At 39.6% G+C, this 13,175-nt stretch overlaps 1 protein-coding gene across 3 annotated transcripts in view; it reads right to left on the bottom strand.

Moving 5' to 3' along the window:
• LOC21410564 (myb family transcription factor PHL7) overlaps positions 1-9,333 on the bottom strand; it is a 19,958-nt gene extending 10,625 nt beyond the window's left edge. For 2 of the 3 annotated variants that reach the window (XM_024175372.1, XM_024175373.1), the window contains exons 1-2: positions 8,921-9,333; positions 7,986-8,204 (exon numbers count right to left, since the gene is read on the bottom strand). In XM_024175372.1, the coding sequence (XP_024031140.1) occupies positions 7,986-8,193 (208 nt within the window). In that variant the 5' untranslated portion in view covers positions 8,194-8,204; positions 8,921-9,333. Of the gene's footprint in view, positions 1-7,981; positions 8,205-8,920 lie in introns of those variants that run through there. The other variant, XM_024175374.1, reaches the window with a different exon arrangement.
• Positions 9,334-13,175: the final 3,842 nt, after the last annotated feature.

Raw genomic sequence — 13,175 nt, 5'->3', positions numbered from 1 at the left:
TCTTTCCCTGGTGTACGATGGTCCTTGTCCCATATTTACACTTTCAAACTAAAGGAAGAAAAAAATTTCTGCTTAATTTCAGGTTTGATGATAAATTTGGATAAAAGCATCATTCTGGGCATTAATTTGGAGGAAAGGTTGTTGTTGTTGGCTGGTGTGGTTGGATGTGCGGTTGGTTCCTGGCCAGTCAAGTAGTTGGGTTTACAAGTAGTTGGGTTTACCTTTAGGAGGAAATCCCTTGCAAGCTGCCTTTTGGGAAATCAGTGGTATCTAGAGTAGCAAAGAGATTGAATGGGTGGAAGAAAGCTTTTTTATCTAAAGGAGGCAGGTTAACTCTAATTAAGTCCGTCCTTGCTTCCTTGCCTATTTACTACTTGTCGGTATTCAGAATTCCGGTTGGAGTGGCAGAGGTAATTGAGAAGCTTATGAGAGATTTTTTCTGGTAGGGTTCTCTGAGAATAATTCAGGTTTGCAAACCAAAAGAGCTGGGAGGGCCTGGTATTGGTAATATAAGGAAGAAAAATGAAGCTTTACTAGCAAAATGGTTGTGGAGGTTTCCACTGGAAACAGAAGCTCTGTGGCATAAAGTTATTGTTGAGAAGTATGGAATGGACCAAAATAGATGGGATTCAGGGGCAGCATCGAGAGTTACTTTCAGATGTCCTACAAAATCAGTCCAGTCGGTGGCCAATATTTTTTTCGAAAGGGTTAAATGGAAAATTGTTTCGGGAGAAATTGTTAAATTTTGAGAGGATTATTGGAGTGAAGGAGGGCCCTTGTGTTTAAGATTCACCACCCTGTGGAAGAATGTATTTTACACGTGTATAGACTAAATTAGGAAAGTTTGAATATAATAGTTAGTTTCCCTAAAATTAGGTTGATTTGGTTAGTTTCCTCTTTTAGTGTGATATCTCACATATTATGGGATGTGATTGCCGTTTCTAAAGGCTAGGGCTCCTGTATATAAACCGGTTGTAATTGTCATGCAAAATACAATTTTTCCTCTCAAATTACCACATGGTATCAGAGCCTTAGGCTCTTTTTCTGGGAACGGAAACCCTAGCCTTCATCGCCAAAGGTTCCCTTTTTTTCTGTCCTGCTGCCGAGGGGGTATTCTGAAACCCTAGCCTTCATCGCAGGGTTCTCTTTTCTTTTTCTTTTTTTTTCTGTCCTGTTGCCGAGGAGTTTTCTGAAACCCTGCTTCATCGCCAAGTGTTCCTTCTCTGTTTTTCTGCTCTGTTGCTGAAGGGTTGTTTTGTGTCACTACCGCCCTATTTTTTCTGCCTCGTTGATTCTTTTTTTTTTAAGTTCCATTGATTCCCTGCCGCCACTGCTGGCAGGAAGCTTTCGTAAGAGAGCGCCTGAATTGTATCAGCCTTCATCGCTGATATTTTACTTGACTCAACCGGCTTTAATTGCCTTGGGACTGCTTGGTTTGATTGAGGATGTCGGAGGTGGCAGAAACAACAGCTACGATATAGTCGGAGGATGCAAAAATCGTTAGGCCTCAAGCCGGGGAATTGCAAAACATTCAGGCCGCATATAGGCTGAATGGAAAAAACTATCTTAAATGGTCCCAACTTGTCTGGACTGCGCTGAAAGGGAAAGGAAAAATCAGCCACATCTTAGGGACAGGGCCAAAACCGGAAGATCCACGATTTGGAGCGTGGGATGAGAAGGATTCGATGATCATGGCATGGCTATGGAACTCCATGACTCCGGAGATTAGCAATACATGTATGTTCTTGGCCACTGCCAAGGATGTATGGGATGCAATTCAAGAAACGTATTCCAAGGCAAAGGATGCTGCCCAAGTCTACGAAGTCAAAGTTAAGATGATCGCTGCAAAACAAGGAGATAGGACTGTCACTGAATATGCCAATCAAATATAAGCTCTGTGGCAAGAATTTGATCATTATAGGGTGATTAAGACCAAGTGTCCCGATGATGCAGCAATTTTGAAGGAGTTTATTGAACAAGATAGAGTTTATGATTTCCTTGTTGGACTCAATCCAAAATTTGATTTAGTTAGAATTCAGATTCTTGGCAAACAAGAAGTTCCAAGTTTCAGTGCAGTGGTGGCACTCATCCGAGGAGAAGAAAGTAGAAGGGAATTGATGCTTGAACCAAAGGGGACTGACAGTTCGGCTTTAGTTGCTAGTAACAGCAATAAGACAGCCACAAATGTAAAAAAAGTGCCAGCGGTCGAGAATGGGAGGACCAGCCAGCCAAAGACTCAAAACCGTGACTACAAAGACACTCTATGGTGTACCTATTGCAAGAAGGCACGTCATACTCATGAGCGGTGTTGGAAATTGCATGGAAAACCACCAAGCCGCGAGTGGGGACAAAAAGGAGAGCAACCGAGGAACAATGGACGAGCCCAGATTGTAGCAGTGCAGCCGCATAAAGGGACATCACAAGAGATGGGAAATCTCAGCCAAGAAGAAATTGAGAGGGTGAGATCACTTATTGGCAATCTTGAAAAACCATCAGGTACTTGTTCACTAGCGTATTCAGGTAAACTTCCCTTCTCCATCGAATTAAATGTCTCAGATATAGCCTTTACTAGCTCTTGGATTATTGACTCGGGAGCTACCGACCATATGACCCATTCATCAAAAAAAAATTTCCTCATATACCCCATGTCCAAGTAATAGGAAAATAGTCACAGCCGACAGATCATTAACTACTGTGGCAGGCATAGGTGATGTCAAGATAAGCCCGTCACTGTTGTTAAAAAATGTTCTTCACGTCCCTAGGCTAACCACACTTCTTGTTTCCATCCAAAAGCTCACTAAAGATTTGCACTGTAAAGTGGTTTTTAATCATAGTTATTGTGTATTTCAGGACAAGGATTCGGGGAGGACGATTGGACATGCTAGAGAATGGGACGAGCTCTACTATCTCAAAACACCAAGTCAATCCAACACTACCAAGGGTATAACATCTCATTCTCCTGTCTCAGAGTCTTTTTCATCCAATAAAGAAAAAGTCTGGCTTCATCATCGCAGACTTGGGCATCCATCATTTAGGATTATTAAACTTTTGTTTCCTTCTTTATTTAAGGGTCTAGCGGTTGAAAATTTTCATTGTGAAGTCTGTGAACTTGATACACAAACGTGTATTTTTTCCAATCAGTAATAAAAGAAGTTCCATTCCTTTTGATCTTATTCACAGTGATATTTGGGGTCCTTCCACTATTTTCATTGTAAATGGAGCTAAATGGTTTGTGTCGTTCATTGATGATTGTACTCAAGTCACCTGGATCTTTTTGCTCAAACAGAAATCCGACGTCAACACTGTTCTTCCAAATTTTTGTTCTATGATAAAGACGCAATTTGGGGTCAATATCAAAAGATTTAGGTCGAATAATGCTAAGGACTATTTCAATCAAGTCCTAACTCCATACTTTCAGAAAGCAGGAATAGTACATGAGTCCTCTTGTGTGAGCACTCCACAACAAAATGGAGTAGCAGAACGGAGGAATGGTCATCTCCTCGATTCAACAAGATCCTTCTTGTTTCAAAAAAATGCGCCTAAATCTTTTTGGGGAGAAGCAGTTCTTACAGCCGCCCATATCATAAATCGTTTGCCTTCTAGAGTCCTAGGATTTAAAAGTCCAATGGATGTCCTTTCCAAGTCCAATCCAAACCTACACACCACAAATAATCTTGTTCCTCGCATATTTGGGTGTGTAGCATTTGTTCATGTTCATAGTCAGAACCGGAGAAAATTAGATCCAAGGGCATTAAAATGCGTGTTTGTGGGATATTCTTCAACTCAAAAGGGGTATAAGTGCTATCATTCCCCATCAAAAAAGTTCTATGTCTCAGCTGATGTGACCTTCTATGAAACAAGAATCCTATTTCACTGTTCCTTATATTCAGGGGGAGAATTCAATAATAGAAGATAAGGATAAGGCAGATTTTTTGCTTCTTGATTTGCCATCTTCACCACTTCCTGTGTCAAGATAGCCTAGTCCCATGGATGTTTCTACCGAGCCTACTGAAAATGTTCCTCCCACCGAGCCCACTGAAAATCCAAATCCAGAGCCTCCTGTAAACCCACCTACAAATCCGGCCCTTGATAGTGTGTGATTTGGCAAAGGCAAAGTGTTCTCGAGAAGGAAGAAGGTTGTCCCTGAATCTGTGCAAGTCCAAGACTCCAACCTAAATCCTGAGAATGAGGTAACAATTTCTAATCACCTCCCTATTGCTATCAGGAAAGGAGTTAGAGAATGCACAAACCGACCCCTATACCCTCTTGCACATTTCCTGTCCCTTAAACACTTTTCACCATTCCATAGAGCCTTCCTTGTCAGCTTACACATCATTGCCATCCCTGCCAATTTATCCAAGGCTTTAACCAATGAAAAATGGAAGGAAGCTATGAATGTGGAGATGGAGGCGTTGGAGATGAACAGAACTTGGGAGTTAGTGAAGTTACCTGAAGGAAAGAAACCCGTAGGGTGTAAATGGGTTTACATGGTAAAATATTGAGCAGATGGATCAATAGAAAGATACAAGGCTAGGTTGGTGGCCAAGGGTTGTACTCAAACCTATGGGATTGATTATCAAGAAACGTTTGCTCCGGTTGCAAAGATGAACATTGTTAGAGTTTTATTGTCACTAGCAGCTAATGGTGATTGGGATTTGCAGTAGTTTGATGTCAATAATGCATTTTTGCATGGAGAACTGGAGGAGGAAATTTATATGGAAGTTCCACCGAGTTATAATAAAGGGTTGACTGCTGGTACAGTATGTAGACTAAAAAAGTCCTTCTATGGACTTAAGCAATCACCGCAAGCATGGTTTGGGAGGTTTGCTGGAGTAATGACAGCTATGGGATATAGGCAGAGTCAAGGAGATCACACTTTGTTCATTAAACACTCACCTTTAGGTAAAGTTACAGCCCTATTGGTGTATGTTGATGACATAATTGTGACCGGTGATGATGATAGGGAGAGACAACTTCTAAGTCAATGTTTAGCTAAGAAATTTGAGATCAAGACGTTAGGAAGATTGGAGTATTTCCTTGGGATTGAGGTGGCTCGTTCTAAGCAAGGCATTTTCATCTCTCAACAGAAATATGTTACAGATCTACTCAAAAAAACCGGCAAGACAGCATGCAAACCAGTGAGTACTCCAATAGAACCGAATCTCAAGCTTGGAGAGGCAGAAGAAGATGCTATGGTGGATAGAGAGATGTATCAACGGTTGGTGGGGAGACTCATTTATCTTTCTCACACTCGGCCAGATATAGCGTATGCGGTGAGTGTGATCAGTCAATTCATGCACAATCCAAAAGAAGTTCATCTGCAAGTGGCATACAGAGTTTTGCAATATCTCAAAGGGACACAGGTAGAGGCATCCTTTTCAAGAGGAATGGAGGGTTAGTTCTTGAGGCATACACAGATGCTGACTATGCTGGCTCAGTTGTTGACAGAAGATCAACTTCAGGTTATTGCAGCTTCCTTGGTGGAAACCTGGTGACATGGAGTAAGAAACAGAATGTGGTAGCACGGTCTAGTGCTGAGGCAGAGTACCGAGCAATGGCTCAGGGTCTGTGTGAACTACTATGGTTGAAGATTGTTCTAGAGGATCTGAAGATTACGTGGGACGACCCTATGAAACTTTATTGTGATAACAAATCTGCAATCAACATAGCTCATAACCCGGTGCAGCATGATCGAATGAAGAACATCGAGATTGACAGACACTTCATCAAAGAAAAGTTGGATAGTGGACTGATTTGTACACCTTATGTATCCAACTTGCTGATATACTCACCAAGGGGTTAAGTAGTTCAGTGTTTGAGAGTTTTGTATCCAAGCTGGGAATGGTGAATACCTATTCACCAGCTTGAGGAAGAGTGTGGAAGAATGTGTTTTACACGTGTATAGACTAAATTAGGAAAGTTTGAATATAATAGTTAGTTTCCCTAGAATTAGGTTAATTTGGTTCGTTTCCTTTTTTAGTGTGATATCTCACATATTATGGGATGTGATTGCCGTTTCTAAAGGCTAGGGCTCATGTATATAAACCAGTTGTAATTGTCATGCAAAATACAAATTTTCCTTCAATTTTTCCTCTCAAATTACCACATACATAGAATCTCATCTTTGAAGGATCAGCCAGTTGCTAATTTTGCTCTTGAATTGGATTCCTAGGATGGTAGAGTTAGTTCGTGGATTTTAGCTTCTCACGGAACTTAACGGACAGGGAAATGAGGGAGGTGTTGGAGTTAATTGCTACAGTGGAGCAGGTTAGGATTCTCAGATTTACACAGGACAGAAGGGAGTGGGTGCTGGATTATAGTGGTTTGTTCTCTGTCAAATCACTTTTCTCCTCATTGGTTAGTGACTCCTCATTTCCAGGATTTCTGTTTTTTGAAAATACTAGTTTCGTAACGTGCTCCGCACATATTATCGTGTTAGAGCCACCTGAAGAGTTTATTGTTTACCGAATAATGAGAAATTCATTTATACAACCATTTAAGGATTTTTGAATTTATTTTAAAAAGAAATATGTGTAAAGATAACAATTGACGAAAAAATTAAGTGGGGACACATTTGAAGAAAATTATATTAACCAACCAAAAATAAAATAAGAACACGTGAAAAATAAGAACGCAAAAAAGTTAAAATGTAAAAAAAAAAAATCACACAAAAATAAAAAAGGAGCTAAGTGTAGGGACTGCTACGCTTCAGCCCCATAGAAAAGAGCTTTGACTCATTGTTAGATTAGATATGGAAATCACATGCCCCAAGGTTCGAGTTTTCTGCTGGCTTCTAGCTCTCAATAAAGTGGATACTCGTGAGTCTTTGCAACATCGAAGTCTGTTTATTTCGCTGTCACCAGGATGGTGTTATTTATGTAGGGCCAACGAGGAGACAACTAATCATCTGTTTCTTCATTGCTCTTACTCTCGCAGGATTTGTTCTTCCCTCCTAAAGGAGTTTGGTTTTCCATGGGTGTTGCCGGGGAGCTATGCTGATTTGTTGGTTTTCTCTCCACCTTCTGGATTTAGTCAAAGGGGACTGATTTTATGGAGAGCAGCAATTTTAGCAATTTTTTGGGGTTTATGGCTGGAGAGGAATAACTAAATCTTTGAGGATCAAGGGGAGAATGAAAATATTGTTTGGGACAAAATGAAGTATTGGGTGCGGTTGTAGGTGTATGGAGATAAGGAGTTTGGAAACCAAGTTTTTCGGATTTCGTTAGGACTTGGGGTCCCTTTTTATAGCCCTGTCCTAGTCGTAGTCTGTTTTAATTCTGTTTTAATTTTAATTCTGTATCCTCGTGTATAGTTGGAGAAGTTCTGAAGAGGATAACTCTTCCTCTTTGCTCCTTTCTCTCATTTTCTCTCTTAATAAATAAATAAGAAAAGGAAAAAGAAAAAGAAAAAAAAAAAGAGCTAACACTAAAAGTGAGCCGCTTCCAGTAGTTTTGCAATGAGTTACCCTTCAACGCAGCAAGTTCCAGCACTAAAAAACAACATACTTTTGGTCTGAGGCTAAAAGTTTGCAATGTACCTACTACAAATCTATATTTGGTGCTAAACCACATATCATAGACCTAGCCGTAGCCCGTAAGTTTGTACATTTGACATTCTGAAATCCATTTAAAAGATTATAAATGAAAATCATTTTGCAAAGTCTGTTCAAAAGTTAAAAAATCAGTCTAGTTTAATCCTTTCTCTTTTTTTTTTTTTTTTACATTCTTAAACTAAGTATCTTAAATAATCATTAAACAGCTTTCAGAATTGGGCACGCGGACTGGAAATGTCAATCTAGATTATATCTACCAAATTCACCGTGTACATAAAATTAAATTTCTAAGTGAAGCTGCAACAGAAACTCTATATATTTCTCAGGAGACAAGGACTAAAGAAAGACCGACATAAGTTCACAAGTTTCAAGTTTAAGCAAAAAAGTAAAACTGCAACCATACTGTAAATGTTACTTAAAAGAAAATACCCACTATCTGGTCCACCAAGTTGTGTAATGGCATCCACAAAACGGTCATGAAGATCTGAAGTCCATCGCAGCCGTTGCTTTCCACTTCCTCCAGCAGGTGTTGAATTTTTCACTGCAGAGCTACTCAAACCCCCGGAATTTTCAGGTTGTTCTGAACTTTGACCTTTATGTGGCACCAAACTCACAGTCGAAAACTTTTTGGCATGATACATGTTGAAACAGACTGCATATTAAACAAAATTTCAGCAAAAAAAAAAAAGAAATTCTATTCCAAAGTAATAAATAATAAATTCTGAATTCTAAAATTTAGATTGCATAATGCGAGAAATATCACCATAAACTCTTTTAACCAGGTTAAATATACAGCTTCTGTTTATCTTAAGTTAATACATGTCCTTATTTCAAAATTTTGTGTAATGACCAGTGCATTTTGGAATTAGCATGATAAACGTAGAGGCAATAGTGCATTTTTCACTAATGTCTTAACTCAAGCAAAATTCCCTTCTTCCAAATTGTATACCAAATCATAATCAGATTCTTACACATATAAACGCGTACACAAATCATAAACAAGATAAAGCTTCTCTGCAACACATGAAACAATATTGCCCATTACAAATCAAAGCAACAGTCTCAAATCAGCCATATTGTATGGCCTATATAATGGGATTTTTTTTCTTCTTTTTTTTTCCCCTCTTTTTGCTCCTGAATTTACAAAGAAAATGACATAAAGCAAGACACTAACATAGACTAGTTTTTCAAAGTGAGTAAAACACAAACTAAAGACCGTTATATTTCACTATATCAAAAGCAACAGAGAAGTTCAATATTAATTGCTGAGAACAGCCCTAAATTACATGAGGATTTGCATAATCATCCCAAATCAAAAATAAAAAATAAAAAAAATGACATTTTGAACAAACATCGGATAACTTTTACCTCCAGAAACTTGGGAGTTCTCAGGGGAAAATTCAATGGAGTTTTACCATCAAAAAAGCTCGTGCCTTCAAATTACAACACCAAAATCGCAAATAAGAAAAGAGCATTGAATTGAATTTCAGGCCTCAAATTGAAAACGATCAACTAGAGAAGAAATACACGCCAAAGAATCCAAAGACGGTAAACGGCGCCGTTTCGACGTTGAAAAACGAGGGGCAGATTTTGAAGAAAAGGAAATATTAGGTGAGGGATTCAAAATCAGGGAAATTCTACTTAGGAATTCTGTGATTTAAATAAAAAAATAATAAAAATCAACTAGAGAGAGAGAGAGAAGAAGAAGGAGAGAGAGAGAGAGAATCTGATCGATAAGAGGTTGAAAAACGTTTGAGAAAGGAGAGATTGGTCATCAGCCCTCTGCGTGTGGAGTACGGCGGGTTTGGACTGGGTCCGATTCCTTCTATTAGCGTACGGACTATTTGTGGGGCCCACTTTGTTTGGAAGGAGGATGTGGTGACCTTCTGGGGCCCACTAATGGGGAAGGTGGACACGGCAGATTTTGTGAGATGAGATCCCCGAACCAAAGCAAAGCCGGCTTTTTTGTTTTTGTTTTTTTGTTTTTTTTTTTGGAAACTGTAGTACATATTAAATTGAGCATATTCAATTTAATGTTATAATTAATGCGTTAATTACTAAAGAAGTATTCACGTGAATTACACTTGAATAAGTTTAACTCGAGTTTATTTTTGAGCTGAAATACGCATTTAGGAACCAAAACTTGCATTTAAAATTCAAATAATAACTCGGGTAAGTAAACTTCATCCACCCGTCGAACTCGCATTACTCGAGTTATTTTCTACAGTATTGCTGCCTCTCTTACGAGAAAGTTTCTGCTCTGCTCTGCTAAAAGCTTGCATATTCCTCTCAATAATATCAACGATTCGAGCTTTGAACCTGGCAGCACTCCATTCACGTGTTCAGCGTGTTCTTCTTGGAGGGTCCGCTGTGAAATCGCTCCATCCACCAAATACCCATCCCCGGTGAAGATCCTCACAGGTACATCCCATTCAAACCCATCCCAGATGGCCAATTTTGGGGAATCACGATCCCTAGATTCCTTTCTCGGTCGTGTCCTTACGTGATTCAACACGGGAGAAATTGATCCCACGCGAGTGAACAGGCGTCCTCCATTGACCGTGATCTTGAGTCGATGTAGCGCCAAACGTCATCTCCAACCTCCGAAGCGTGCTCCCAGGAATAGAGCTTTCTGTTGTCGGTGCCAGTATCCATATCCTCAACGACGTCCATCACAGTGCGTTTGGGGGTTGTCGAAGCAGATCAACCATTATCTTCTACCGGATCAAACACGGTAAGACCTTTCCCATACTAATTTACTCTTCCATTGCCTCTGCACATGCCGGTGGATGATTACACTGCCAACTGTTGTCATCGTCATTTTTAGTGAGTTTCCCTTAGTTGGATGTCGTTTACACTACACGTATAGCATGTTAATTTAAATTCTTGAAATGAAGTTGTATGATTGCCTCTTCATAATTTTGTGTAGTTGTGTGACTTATTAGAAGCTCTTCATACGAAGTTTTGACAATCGAAATTGAGATCAATGGTATCAAGCATGTTTTGTCGTTGGAATACTTTGGCAAATCTTGAGATGCAAATTTCCTTCCCGACATACAGTAGTTATGAGTTATAAGACATGTGTTTACCAACATCTTCAACAGAAACAGAACTTCTAACAGATACACGTAAAATACACAAAAGACTAATAACATTGGCTTATGTAGGTCCATAACGTTGAACTTGTAATTTTTTTACCTGAAAATACTTCCAACAGAAATACATACAAATGATTATAATTACATTGGCATATGCCTAGAACTTCTTGCACGCCAGTATGTAAAGAGTCCACATTAGGCTTACCTTCTTAAGATATCTCAGTTCAGTATTCGTTCTTTCATTCAAAAGATCATGCCCATCAATAATCTGCAGAATATAATAAAACAAACTACGCCACATAATGTTAGTTAAATGTTACAGATATTGAATAATTTTTTTAAATGTAAATGCATACGTTAGACACTTTGTTAGCACTTAGCACACTATGACTTAGTACATGGTGCTTTAGGTTCAGTCATTGAAACATACCAACAGTAAAACAAGAGTCCACATTGAAAAGCATTTCTGAGCCTAGCCTATTGTTCGAATACTTCCCTTCTCCAATTTCATTGTCTTTGGGTGGCAGTACTTATGCTTTGATAAAAACTTGTGTAAGGGCTGTGATGAAATTGAATGAAAAGATGACAATTCGTTACAACTCTAAAAAGATGATAAAAACTTGTACTTTTTTTCTTGCGTCGTTTCTCCATTTGTTCTATTCGCATGTGGCCTCTTCTTGTGCATCGTTTTAAAGTTGGTGTGTTCTATCAGATGCCGAGAGGCAAAAATGATGAGGACTCCACTCTTCATTGGATGCAAAATCAAAAGGAGGAGTTGCTTCAGCGTCTGGCATCGTACAATCGTAAGTACACGAGTTGGAAGCCCGATTCGAAAACCTGGGAAGATTGGGCTAATGAGCTTCAAAATTATTTAAGGATCATGTAACCCAGCTAAGGTGCAGCAGATGAAAGTGCGGCTGAAGGGAAAGTTTGATCATGAGCAACTATTTCGCATGAACACGGGACTAGGTTGGGACCCTGCGACCAGGGCTGTGACTTGTACAGATGAATATTGGCAAGATTTTACTAAGATAAAATAGTGTTTCCTTCCAACGAATCTATGATTGTATGCAAGTAATAATGAGTTTGCCCTAATAATTTTATGTTCTCTTTTTCATACAGAACAAGAAATGGGCAAAGTTCGCCAAACATCAACCCTTGAAGAACTTTGAGTTGTACTACGAGGCATTTGGAGGTACGCGGGCAAGTATGACCTTCGAGGTGAGATTGGAAAGACCCTAAACTGAACAAGAAAACACGATCCTAATCTGGAAAGAAGGGGCTGCGGCATCGCAGTCCTTAGGCAGCGACGATGGCTTCGTCAATACAATGCAAGCGGGGTTGAATAGTACACAAAGAGGTTTGAACGTAGCCTTCGCTTCGAAGGCCATTGGGAAGAGACCGGCCCGCAACGTTTGAAGGGTGGCTGGGGACCCCGAGGTAAAGGCTCTTATATGATGACTTGTTTCTTCTATAGAAAGCAAACATAGTAGCTACGAAACAAGCTCCGGTATAAATCAACAAGGTGCAAACAATGCGGTCATGAGGCGGTGCTAACAAATTGTTAAGGAAATAGTGCTTGATGATGAGACAGTGATGACATTCGTTGAAGCCATTGCCTGGTACCCTAACATACAGTAGATATCGTTGATATGACGGAGAGTCAACAAGCTTTATTTTGCGACGAAGACAATCAACGTTAACCGTAGTCAACCGACCACACCATTCTCCATTCCAAATGCATCAATGCCTTTACAGTTCATGCAACCTCCATTTCCCAACTTCAATTCACCTGGGACAAACTTCATGCAACCCCCACAATTGTTTAGCCAACAAGCACCCAATTTTAGCCATAGACTTCCGAACTTTGGCCCTCAACAACTCCCCAATTTTCTTTCACAGCCGCCAAACACACACCCCCACCCGCAACAATTCCCGAACTTGTCCCAAAACTACACTCCGCAAAATTCCAACTTTGGCACCCAAACACCTTACTACATGCCCCATTTTCCACCTTCAAGTGGGACCTTAGGTGGAGACGGAAGTCCAGAGCAAATCTGACTAGTTTTTATTTCCTTTAAAAATAGATGAGCATCATTTCATTTTCTTCCAGTTTTCATGGCATTTATGTGTTATTGTTATAGACAATTTGTACTCTTATGTAGCAGCGGTGAGTGAGACATTTGTTGTGGTTTTTTTTTCCATTAATGTCGTGGTCCCACATTCGGATCACTAGGGACCTTGGCTATTGAGTTGTACTTCGACTATATTATTTGCATGTTATGCAATGCGTTGTCTTTCTTTATACTGTTGAAGTTTGATGTTTATTATTGCTTTGTGAATTTCAGGGGTTGTCCTCAATGTTTTATAACTTGTTGAACTTGGAGAATTTTATGCCTTTTTCCCAGGACATCATGTGAAATACAGGTCCTTCAAATCAACCAAACCATAATGCAGATCCTTCAAATCAGCCAAACCATAATGAAGATAGCGATGACTCAGATGATGAACATGAACTCGCAGTC

The sequence above is a fragment of the Morus notabilis genome, unplaced genomic scaffold (genome assembly GCF_000414095.1).
Source record: "Morus notabilis unplaced genomic scaffold, ASM41409v2 Scaffold78, whole genome shotgun sequence".
NCBI classification, from domain to species: domain Eukaryota; kingdom Viridiplantae; phylum Streptophyta; class Magnoliopsida; order Rosales; family Moraceae; genus Morus; species Morus notabilis.
The sequence above is the reverse complement of the archived record's forward strand: the minus strand, read 5'-3'. Positions and strand labels throughout refer to the sequence as shown.